A 13,205-nucleotide genomic window follows, 5' to 3' on the forward strand; every position below is an offset into this window, starting at 1 on the left:
ACCTGGCACGAACCCAAACTGCATCTCATCTAAATTGATTCGCTCCCTAATTAGTTGGGCTATGACCCTCTCTGTAACTTTCATAACCTGGTCTAACAGCTTGATGCCTCTGTAATTATTTGTATCTAAAGCGTCACCTTTACCTTTGTAGCATTTGACTATGATGCTGCTACACCAGCCATTGGGTATGACTCCTTCGTGTATCACCTGGTTCGTAATACGGGTGACTAGGCTATAGCCAACACTGCCAGATATTTTGAGCATCTCTGCAGTGATTCCTGATGGGCCGGGGGCTTTCCCGGTCTTCATACTCTTAATTGCTTTATCTACCCTGGTACTATCAACTCGGATAGCTGGTCCCTCTATTGGGTCGACATACGGCAGGCTCTCTTCCTCCCGATTTAAAAACATTTGGGTTGCTATTTCTAGCAGGTAAAGTATAACTGATTCACACCATCTTGCTGGCATTTGACAGAGATCAAGGGGGAGATAAATGATATTTGCTTCATTTATTTTAAGTCAAGATAAGAACTTTGGGACAAATTGGCCAACAGTTGGAATTCAACTTGGAACTGAAACATTACAGAATTAATTCTCTTCCGTCCTTAACCTCTGCTCAAACACCACCAGGGCATGTAATCATTATAGATGAATTATAGTCATGCTATTTAGCTCGCTTTAGTTTTGGGCCAATTATCCCTCTGGAGGAGCTAGCTTAAAAGTCTGCATGGAGTGTGGCTTTTAAACTAGTTATATCATAACACTTCTTAATATTTCAGATATGCTTTTTTAATCTTAATTATTTATATAAATTTTTGTTTTAAATCTATTGTAGGTTGAAGAAGGTTGGTGGGAAGGTCAACTAAATGGTAAAGTTGGTATGTTTCCTTCTAATTTTGTTGAAATCCGTGAAAATCCAGATGAAGAAGAAAGAGAAAAAAGTGTGAAAACAGGTATGTCTTCATTTTCAGTATTGTGACTGTGTTGTTTTCCTATAGAAATATTTTTGATATATAAACTCTCTCATCTCTTGCTGAGATAAAATTTATAAATTTTAAGCCTTATTTCAAAACAAATATTAAATTTTCTTATTTTCAAATTGTTATTTGTACATAAGTCAGAGAAGTGCTATTAATACTGAAATTTATATTTTCATAGTTAATGACTTGTGTATAACTCCATTTTGATTTTATGAACCTGTACAATAATCTGTTTAGACAATAACCTAGTTGTTATTCTTCTGTGCTCTAAAAACGTAATTTCAAATTAGCAGACTAACCGTAATCCACATCAAATAATCAAACATGTTTAATCTATATTTGTCCACCATCACCAACCAACTGTAGCTAACTGGAAATATTTGTCAACTTCTGAACCTCAGTACCATGTACAAAATTAATATAAAGATATATAAGCAATATAGGATATTAGGATATATCAATACAGAATTGAAATTTGTAATGTTTTACTCTGCCTGCCTCTTTTAGTAATAACACAAATCTAACATTTGAAACAAAATGTGAAGTTTTTCCATACATCATCTTGTGATGCACCCAGACATCTCGTTGGTGATGTTAGTATCACTGGGTGTTTTGTGCCTTTTAACAATCATACACCCTCTCCTATGCAGCCAAACCAAAGTTGAGCAAACCCCCAGCTTGTGTCCAGTTAGCCCTATGTCTTCCAGGGTTCACATCTCCTGATCCACAGCCACCTTGAAGCAACCTGTGTTGCCTTCTTAACCAATTTAATGGCCTTCTACTTACTGGCCCCTGTTATTTCCAGCATGCTGTAGGCTCTGCAGTAGGACTGGTTAGCAGTTTCTCTGAATCGCACCTTGATAGAATCACACCTTGCTTACCATCCATTGCTTTGACATAGCTCTGCTAGCTCAGCATATTTCCTACTTTCTCTCAATCACCTGCTCAGTACAATTCTCCTAGGGAATAGATAGTTATAAAAGCACCACCTGCATGGACACTTCTGACATCATCACTATCTGACCTTAGTGATGTTAAAGTGGCAGTTTCTGGGAACTTCATCTGCTTCCTCAGGCTAACTTTCAGCTCCCAGTCTTTTGCTATTGCTTGTGGACCCAAAGAGGTATACCTGGCAGCCAACATCTTTTTCTCACAGCTTTGACAAAGGAGGTAATCATCTCTGCTAGGCAGAGATGCTTGCAATGGCTGATCCCACTGTGGCTGGTATCTGTTATGACCTTCAAGACTTGTTTTTGCATTCAGTGGTAGTTTCCCTCTCCTAGGGCTTATGGACAACTACTGAGGATGTACTCCATGGTCTCTCTCTCCTTAGGTAAAGGAATAAAGTTAGTGACTTTGACTTACCCTAGCAGAATAAGTTGGACATTGTAAACTACCTGAATGAAGATCTTTATCTGGCAGGATAAACAACATAACTCATAAAAACATTTTTTTAAATTCACTAAAAATGACTTCAGCTGCTGTAAAATACTATACAGTGTGTTCAAGCTAAATTTAACAATTTTTTATGCTTCCTTTCTTCATAAACAGCTTCATGTATTGGTAAACAATCAATAGCGTTGGCGACAAAGATTAAAGTTGTAGTTGAGAAAAAGTTAGTTGACATGGAGGACTAGAAACCATCAGAATATTAGAAGAGTTACTTGTACAGGATGAAGCAGAGAGGACAGACGTTTTTGAAAAATTCACAAAATTTTAGCTGCAAACAAATTTTATTGACATCAATGTGTTCATATTGAATTAACATTTGTCAAAGTCAAGTGTGGAAAACATCTATCATGTGGTGTCTGTTTTCATTGATGCATTTCTGAAGGTGTTCTTGGAAGTTGGCCTCCACTCTCCCCAGCATTGTTCTATCAACTTGGGCGACTTCCACACAAATAGCTTCCTTCAAATTGTCCAGTGTACAGGGCTTATGCACATACACATGTGTCTTCAGGTTTCTCCACAAGAAATAATTATACATGGACAAATCAGGGGACCGAGGGGGCCAAGGAATGACAGAAAACCTGGAAATGAAGCAGTCACCAAAGCGAGGGCAAAGAATGTCCATTGATGCTCTGGCTGTGTGGGCCATCGCCCCATCCTGCTGAAACCACACACACATCAAATAGGTATCCATTTTTGTTGTAATTCAGGCACAAAGAAGTTGTTTATTATCTCGATGTAGCACTTGTAGTTCACAGTAACAACATTTCCATTATTGTCTTAAAAAAAGTAAGGGCCAATGATGGCAGCTTTTCCAACAGCACACCAGACCATCACTTTTGGGCTGCGCAGTGGTCTTCCATGCAGTTCTCTCAGATTTTCAAGAGCCCAATAACAACAGTTCTGTTGATTCACCATGCCATTGAGATGAAAATGAGCTTCATCACTCGTTAACAAAAATTTGCCTCAAAAATTGCTTCCAGCTGATGTGTGAAGCTATGCTGCTGTGTGTAGTCCCATGGTTTCAACTGTTGCCCAATGACCAATTTGTATGCAAGGCTTTATGCAAAATACGCCTTGCCAATCAATTACCACTACCAAGTTCAGAGCAATTTGGACTCCATATCAAAGCTTGTCTGAGGTGTTCCACGCTTTTTCCAGATTCTGTACTATTGGTAGCACCCCCACCAGTCTCCTATTCATTAGTGTACCTTGTGCGAAGTGCATTCACCCAACATAATATTGTGTTGCGGGTGGGAACAGCCTGATTTCGGTGAATGTTGAAGTAGCATCGAAACTCTTGCTGAACTGCTGTGACAGACTCGTTATTCTTCACATAAGTGTCATGGCTTCACCTGAAAAGAAAAAAAAAATGCTAAGACACAACGGACCAAATGGTATCTGTCAGACATATGTCCCTCCCACTGGGGCTGAGTAACAGCTATTTCAAAAACGTCCATCCTCTCTGCCCCACCCTATATCATGATGATTTGTACCAGCTATCAAAATACCAACATCATGACTACTGCTCAATGCTCTGTGAACACTGTAAAGGTTGTAAGACATGACATGGACAGTTGCAACAGGACTATGAATCCATGGTGCGCAGGAAGGGACACAACAAGTGTTCTGATTGTGTCTAGCACACCAGAATTCCTCCCCACATATTTGAACAGGCTGAGTTCAGACAGCTGCTAGAAAGGGTTGCTGCAGGAAGGACAAATGTAAAGTAGCAGTATTCAGCTCTTTGACATACCTCTAGAGCCAGAAGTTGTTGTTGGAGAATTTCTATAATTTCACCAGGCCCAATTTCTGGCTTCCTAATTTCCCTGATAGTAATCCCATGGATTACTATGCATGGAGGACAGTTGAGAAAGACACTTACCGCTCTGTCCGCAACACCAAGGCCAAGTTGGTGGCCAAGATTAAGGAGGTGTTCAAAGATCTTCTCAGTGTCATAGTAGGGAACATATGTGCCAGCTTCTCGAGCCATCTTGAGGGTGACTACTTTGAATAAACTGTTATCTCCCAGCCATAATCTTAAGGATAGTAATAATATCACCTCTCTTTCCCACTCTCTGTAATATTATGGACATATTTCTATCTATCGATATATTTTATCTTTCTTGCAGGTGCTAACTATAAGGGTTCTGTATTGATAGGCAAATAACTTAAAATTTCTGTTAGAAATTTTCATAGAAGGCTGTCTAAACTTGTGATCTCAATTGATTCTCATTAAAATACCATCACCTTTGTGAAGGAGGCTTGAGCACATGTACATGTATGATTCCTTGTTTATATTTGTTTATATCTCCTCACATATGAGGGTGTGTGTGTGTGTGTATATATATATATATATATATATATATATATATCAAAAATTTAAATATGAGCTTTGACGCTAATATCCATATATATTAAAGTTTATTACCTATGTAAACATTTCTGTATAAGGTCAAATTCAACTCTTAATTCAAGTTGAATAAGTAAATTTCCTTACACATCCTCAGAGTAAAAGGTAAACACCAAAAAAATTTATAATCTCTAAGGCTGATCCATATTCAAAATTCCTCCTCAAATAAAATTCTGTCTAAGGGAGAAAACCCTAATAATATTATTAATTATAAACAATCAAGTAATACAAATTATTGATCACTGGTAATAAATTCTAAACTAATGGAAATCTATATTATATTATCTCTAGAAACTTTAGTAAATAAATACAAATATGCAATTAGATTATTAGAAATAAATCATACAGTTAATATATCCTGTCTTATATTATAATACCCAATCATACTGAAATTTATAATTTATTTAAACCAGAAAAACGTATGCCTAAGAAAATGACTACATCTGAAGGCATTGTATGTGAGTTTATTTATTAACTTACCGTTAGAAAATAATATAAAAAATAATTCTAGATTATACAACGAGCAATATCTCTTACCTTTGTCATAAAGGAAAGGTTTTCCAATAATTGACCATTCTAACGAATATTGCTTTTTTTTTGTTCCTTCAGTTCCCAAATAAATTTACTAAGATTAGTATTCGCCATTTTACTTCTATCTCTAAACATATTATAATGATTCGATATTCGTTTACAAATTTGTCCCGAAGAACAACCCACGTATATGTTAACATCTGTTTGGGTCGTTGCCTTGCATTGATAAACTATATTCTTCGATCTAACATTTGGGCTTTCAAACTTCAATCTTCAGGTGTTAACCTCTGTTACTGTAATCCTAGTACAATTATTATTATTATTATTATTATTATTATTATTTATATCAGGGTTCTCATCACTATCCTCCCCAATTCCCTTTGATTTAAGTATTTTAAAATTATGAGATGCAATTATTTGGGCTAAGTTCTTAGTGTTTGAGAAACCAAACCTAATGCTATATGTATTAATAATTTTACCATAATGTGAATTCTTTGAGAAATATGTACTTATCACTTCTCTAAACTGTGCAACCAAATTAGATTTAACATTTCTACCAAACAAGATTATGAACCATACATTATCATCTTTAGTGTTATCGCAGTTATTTGTATAATTCTTAAAAAATTTTAAATAACCTGTTACGTTTATGAATATCTCTGGGTTTTTTTTTTCCTTATTTCCTCTTAACTTATTCTTATACTTATTATTCTTATAATTCATATCTGTCTTAATATTGTTACAATCAAGTTTGACATAGTAAACCTTCTCTTTGTATCCTGCCCTATTTAATGCTGAATTATAGAATTGAGCTTCATTATCAAAAACCATATCATTTGCAGATAATTTAGAAAGTCTTAATGAAATATTTCTTACTAAATTATCGATAATTTTTCTAGGATGATTACTCCACTTACTTATATATTTCAGGTTAGTGGAAGATTTATGATATGGTCTATATGTCTCATTTTTAATACCTAATGTCACATCTAAGAAATTAGCTAAAGAAATACCGTCTTCATAAATGATATTCATCCCCATTCTACGAAAAAAATCTAGCCAATCTACCTTTAATTCTCTGTAATTGTTGGTTGGAGCTATTCCTAATATATAGAAGGCAATCATCCCTATATAGACCCCTCCCTAATCATAGGAAATTGATCATCCAATTCATAAAGAATAAAAGAACCTACCATATCAGCTATTTGTGCGGAGCCCGAACTCCCCATGGGGACAGCGAAAGCATCCGGTGTGTCCTTACGTATCCATACTTTATCATTAAAACTAATAAAAGACTTCCTAGCAGCTAATATCACTTTAATTTCTTCTCTAGTAAGCCCTGCCTTATTGTGAAAAAACCATAGTGCCTTATTCAATATGATCGGGTTAATGGATGCATAAAAATTAGCTATATCAAATTGAATGAATTTAGTATTTTTCTTGTCCTGAATAGAATTAAACCACCCAATGACTTGGTCTGTATTCGACCACAAGTTTAACTTCAACTTATCAACTATTATAGTTATGTACTTCTTTATAATATTTTTACTCAGTATCCCTACGTCCGATTTTGTCGGGCAGATGAGTCTTAAAGATGGTTGTGTCCAAAAATTCACTTTGTGATCTTTAAGAATGAATCTCGGTTCATTTGGTATCATAGGTTCTGTTCTATCTGTTAGGTTGTATTTTTCCATTATCTCTTTGGTTTCCATATTTGCCTTCTTAAGTGTATATTTATTTGTTATCTTGTAATTCTTCTCAATTTCTTTCTTCAGTAAATCCGTGTAGTGTTGTTTGGTTAATTTATAAATATTTCCGGTTTTATCAGATTTCACCAAAATTCCGTTAGTATTCCTTATTTCCTTAGTAATTGTATTTAGATATCTTAAATGTTGGTTCCTGTATATGCTCTTACCCTCATAGCAGAATCTGTATCAGAACTAGAAAAGAAATTCCAGGTGTGGAAACAAAACCTGCCTACTTTCTCCACCAAACACCTCCTTTCTACACCTTCTACACCTTCTATATTTCCCTCCATCATTTGCTACAGTCACCTCAGTCCTGCCCACTCACCCAGCCCAAGCCTCTAGATCACCTCACCTATTCTCACCACCCCCAATGTCTCTTGAGGGCATGTCCTAATACATTTCCGCTGCCATCTCTCACTAATTCACTTTCCTTTGTTTTCCAACTGGGGTGTCCATGTATCAACTCAAAAACAAGACACCTATATCTGTCTCCTCTATACCTTAAATCTCTCAATTGGCACAAAGCCACACCTCCTTAATTCTATTCTCCACTCTCGGTTGAGGGGTTTTTGTCTTGCAAGGTTCTTAGTGACCATATCAGTGCTGGTACCATGTAAAAAGCACTTTTCCTGATGCCACATAAAAAACACTGGTGATGGTGCTATGTAAAAAGCACCCAATATATTCTGTAAAGTGGTTGGCATTACAAAAGGCATCCAACTAGAGAAACCATACCAAAACAGACTATGAAATGTGGTGTGACTCCTGGCCTATTCCAGCATGGGAAACAGTCATTAGATGATGATGATGATGATAATGATGGTGCTGCTGCTTATTTTTGATTTTTAAGATACTTTTGTTATTGGATGGAATATTATGTTCTTTGTATTTGTTTTATGCAAACTCTCGAATTTAGCCTGAACGCCCTGAACTTTAAACATTTAAATAAATATTAGAAAATCCATTTATGTTAAGAAATATTAATAAAAAATCCAAAAATTAAGAAAAATATAAATAAACAAAACAAATCTGATCAGTGACATTGATGTGCTTCATTGGCCCAAAAGTTGAAGTTGGAAGAGAGGCATGAATTACAATGTTGGCATTGTAGTCGAAGGAATCAGATGTATCCAGTTCAGACCATCTACTTACAGTGTGCAGCAAGAACTTGTCTAAAGTGCATTGAATGGTTTTTACTCTTCTTGTTATCCAGGATAGCCTCATAAGGAGCACAAGCTTCATGTATAGCACCCATAATTTTACCAATGTGCTCAGTATTAGGATTCATCTCCTCAGAAAGGGCTTGTGATTTCTCCATTTATGCAAAAGCTTGCTGCATTTTGTTGATGAAGTGTCTTGGTTTTGGTTCCTGTTGCTGTGCCTCCTCTTGTTGCTGTTCATGAAACTCCATCAACTCTTCATTTGTGAGTAGTTGCTTGTCAGCATCAATTAATGCGTTGAAATCTTCCTCCTCCTAACCCATGTTTAGTCCTTTTGACAACACTCCCAATTCTTTGTTTACATCAGAAACATCAAGACCTTTTGAATTGTTCACAAACTGGGGGAACAGTGTCTTCTAAATACCATTCATACACATTTCTGTCTCATTCTTCTATGCTGAGTTGATATTAAGCTTGGCATAAAAAATATCGTATGTCTTCAAAAATTCACAGTGCATTCCATTTCTATTGTTACACCTTGCCTGAGTAATACTTTAAGTTAGAAATGATAGCCATGTCCATTGGTTACAGTAGAGAGGTGGTACAAGTGGGTAGGCATGCAGCAGTAGCAGGATGAAAGGCAACAATGTTTTCTGGGTGGACAGGAGTGTTGCCTAAAGGAAAAAGGATCTTGAATGGAATTTGCTTCTCTTTACAGTACTTCTCAACTGTTGACTACTGGAATGAAATACTTGAAAAACCAATCTTCAAAAATCATGACAGCCTCCCAAAGCTTGATGTTGGACATCCATATAATTGGGAGTGATGCCTTTGGGATGTTTTTAAGTGCTTTGGGATTTACTGCATGATAAACTAAGAGAGGCTTTCATTTTCTGTCCTCAAACAATTGCCTCCAAACATAAGAGACAGATGATCTTTAGAGACCTTAAAACCAGGCATAGACTTTTTCTCCTTAGCTATGAAGAACCAATCTGACTTTTTTTCCCCAGAAAAGCCTGGTTTCATCAACATTGAAAATTTGCTGGGTAATGAAGTCATCCTCAGTAATCTTCACTAATGTTACAGGAAACTGAGCGGCTACTTCTACATCCACTGATGCACTTTTGCTTTAGACCTTAATGTTATGAAGATTGTACTGCTATTTGAATCACATCTTTAGCTGGCCTTGAAATCCAGTCATGTTGTCATATTGTACAATGAGAGCACTTCCGCTTGAATTATCATCTGGCCTTTAGAGATATGCTGACAAGTCTGCTGTTTAAGCTAAAGGGAAAGAAGCCATTTCATTATTTTGATGATTTTGTTTCTTTCCTTGAGGATTATGGTACTCTACATTCGTGGAGCAGTTTCTTGGATGTTAGTTAAAATTCTTTCCTTGTCATGAATAATTGTCAGTTCCATCGTCCGAATTAATCCATAAGCATGCATTATTGCTACCACTATTTCACATTTTTATAGCCAATTTATCCTCCAAAGAAACAGTATGGTGCTTCGGACTACCTGGATTAGATTTAGCTGTAGGAGATAAGTGTAAACATTGTAACTATGTACATTTAAAAAAATTTACTTGATTTTCAGTATTGGGTTTTAGGTGTTTTTCAAAATGTTCTGTCTTTAAATATGTTCAACAAAACTGATGTAAAGTTGATAAATTGACTGAAGATGAGGTTTAATTTTTGCCATTAATTTCTTTAAAAAAAGGAAAGACAAAGTCAAAAAAGATATAACTTGAAACAACTTAAGGTATACCTGTACATAGAAATGTTATCCACAGCTTATTTTGAATCCTTTAAAGAATCTGAGAAAATTAAGTAGAAAAGGTTCAATTAGTGGACTGATACCTAATAATAAACAGAGAAAGGATAGCTCAAGGTAGAATTAGGTAAAATAATTGAATCTAAATGGAAAAATCATCACAGCTTAAGAGGTATGTCAATTAAGCATTTGCAGTATTTCACATGATTATCTATTCGTAAGCATGTTCTCTTGTTTTTCTCATGATATTATAAGACTTAATTTTCCGTAGGAGTTAATCTATTTTATTCAAAACCAAGAGCAATAGAGGAAGCTCTAAGTAGTCACTTGATCAGTTAGAAGTTACAACTAAATCTTCCCGAAATACACCTTCCTCTGTTAAAATGAAAGGACACATTAAATAATATAGCACTTGATACACTTAATACAAAAAAAAAAAAAAATGATGATTGCCACAGTTGAAAAATCTTTGAGCAAAGTACTGATTCTGAGTTAAACAACAATATGGAAATCAAATCTATTACATGAGTATTCTCAGACGTGTGCTGGTTATCAAAAATAGAAGCAATAACACCTCAGATGTCACTTATGTTCATATATTTACATATAACTAAAACCATGCTGTTCAGTTACACTGGGTACATCCTTACTTTTAAGACAATTAGACTTCAAGAAACAAATCTGGAAGCTTTATATTCCTGTTGTAAAGTAGTATTCATTACAAAAGAAAACATCATTAACATCAAGTATAGATGCTATTCAGCTGAAATTACGCAAATAAGATATTCAATATCTTGATATATCTGCTAATAGCAATTTGATAAAAATGCTGAAGTATTTTCAAGTTTCAAGAAAATTGATTTTCTGATTTTCTTTTTGACCATCCTTTAACCTGAAGAATCTTATTACTCGTTTCCTGTATTTTCAAACTCATCAATTACACTGGTCAACAAATATTTTTCAAGCATGTGTCAAGGTGATGCTGATTTCAAATATAGTTTTTTGACATCACGTACAGTTTTCAAGATGAGAAAGTTTTTTGGTTTTAGCTCATGTATTATATAGAAATTCCAATTAATGACATGTATGCATGTATTTCATTTACATCATAGAAACATGCCTTTAAAATAAATTACATTATTCTTATTCATTGCTACATAGTTCAGATGCAATATTTTATCATTTTAAATTAACCAATCAAGTTTTGTCTGATGAAATAGGTATTTCAACATCTCAAATTCAATATAACCTTTTGTATCTATTTCCTTACTTGTTTTACAGTGTCAACAATGTCAAGGCAGTGTAGAAATCGTCCTGATGTGTTATGTCTGTGGACAATTTATTGTGAAAGCTCAAAAACGTACAATAACACCAGAGATCAAGAAGATTTATAAGCTATACTTTGACTGTCCTCTTGGAGATCAGGACAAGTTATGGGCACCACATTTTATCTGCTCAGCTTGCTCAAATGCCTTATGTGACTGGTTCAATAAGAAGTCCATGCCTTTTGCTATTCCAATGATATGGAGGGAGCTGAAAGACTATTTTAATGACTGTTATTTTTGCAAAGTAAATGTCACAGGATTTTCTATGAAGAATAAACACAAAATTGTGTATCCCAATTTAGATTCTGCAATGAGACCTGTGCTTCACAATGGTAGTCTGCCAATTCCAGTTCCACCAGAGGATGGTATTGAAACATCAGATGATGATGCTGATTGTCACAATAGTGCTGCTGAGAAAGATTACGTGGCTGATGACAATAGCTGCGAACCTCAGAAATTTTCCCAAGCTGAACTGAATGACCTTGTCAGAGACCTATCTCTCTCAAAAGATAGAGCAGAACTGTTGGCATCAAGACTGAAGGAGAAGTATCTGCTAGAGCACGGTGTTCATATAACTTATTTTTGGCAGAGGAATGTGGCTCTACAAACATGTTTTTCCGATGAAGGCCCACTTTACTTTTGCAGTAACATCAGTGGGCTTTTCAAATGTTTATCACAAAATCAGGATCCTGCAGAGTGGTGTTTGTTTATTGGCTCTTCAGAACAAAGTTTAAAAGCCGTACTTCTCCATAATGGTAATTTGAAGTCCTCCATTCCTATTGCACACTCCATTCATTTTCGTGAATCATATGAGAATATGGAACTTCATGCCATTGCCTATGAAAGATACAAAAAATATATGGAGATTTATAAGTCATTGGAATGTTAATGGAAATGCCGCCAGGTTTCACAAAATACTGTTGTTTCTTGTGTCTATGGGATAGTCGGGCAACTGACAGGCATTATTCGGAATCAAACTGGCAGACAAAAGCATCATACCAGCCAGGACTGTCTAGCATCAAGAATACACCTCTTGTAGGCCCATGTAATGTTTTATTGCCTCCTTTGCACATAAAGCCTGGACTGATGAAACAGCTTGTAAAGACACAAGGGAAAAGAAATGCCAGAGGGTTTGAGTATATTGTAGAAAAGTTTCCCAAAATCACACAGTTGAAAGAGAGTGTCTTTGTTGGACCCCAAATGTCAACTTCAAGATGTCAACTTTAAGACAACACTGGATGAACTGGAACTGCCTGCCTTGAATGCTTTCAGTTGGATCTGTGAGAATTTCTTGGGCAACAAGAAGGCAATGAACTACAAGGATGGCATCAAGAATCTTCTGAAATGCTACTCAGCCATGGGTTGTCACATGTCACTGAAGGCTCACTTCTTGGACTCCCATCTGGATTTCTTCACAGATAACCTTGGAGCAGTGTCTCATGACAGTATGCTAGCTGACTACTGCTGGACACTTTACCATGATCAACCAGAGCAGGAACACTGCAGGAAATCCAAATCACAATGTTTCTAACTCTGTTGTTCTAACTTTGTCTGTTTTGTCTGACCCATTTTTTTGTGTATTCTCTCTTTGTAGAAATTATAGTGATGATTTTTAACTCAATAAACTCAGTTACTTTCTAAAAATAATATGTCCTTATTTATTGCATTAATGGTATTATATATATTTGCATGTATCTACTGAAAAACTGATACATGCTGCATACAAATGGAGTGAAATTTTGAAATCAGCATGAAAAATTAGTCTAGAAAAGTTGGTTTGCATTCATAATGAGTATAATATATTTAATTTTGTTTACCAGTGT

General features: G+C 35.5%; 1 protein-coding gene across 2 annotated transcripts in view; it reads left to right on the forward strand.

Annotated features, from left to right (window-relative positions):
• LOC106872965 (CD2-associated protein) overlaps positions 1 to 13,205 on the forward strand; it is a 163,180-nt gene that overhangs the window by 76,641 nt on the left and 73,334 nt on the right. For both annotated transcript variants that reach the window (XM_052974639.1, XM_052974638.1), the window contains exon 4: positions 836 to 953. In XM_052974639.1, coding sequence (XP_052830599.1) covers positions 836 to 953 — 118 coding nt within the window. The remainder of the gene's footprint in view (positions 1 to 835; positions 954 to 13,205) is intronic.

The sequence above is a fragment of the Octopus bimaculoides genome, chromosome 19 (assembly GCF_001194135.2).
Source record: "Octopus bimaculoides isolate UCB-OBI-ISO-001 chromosome 19, ASM119413v2, whole genome shotgun sequence".
Classification (NCBI taxonomy): domain Eukaryota; kingdom Metazoa; phylum Mollusca; class Cephalopoda; order Octopoda; family Octopodidae; genus Octopus; species Octopus bimaculoides.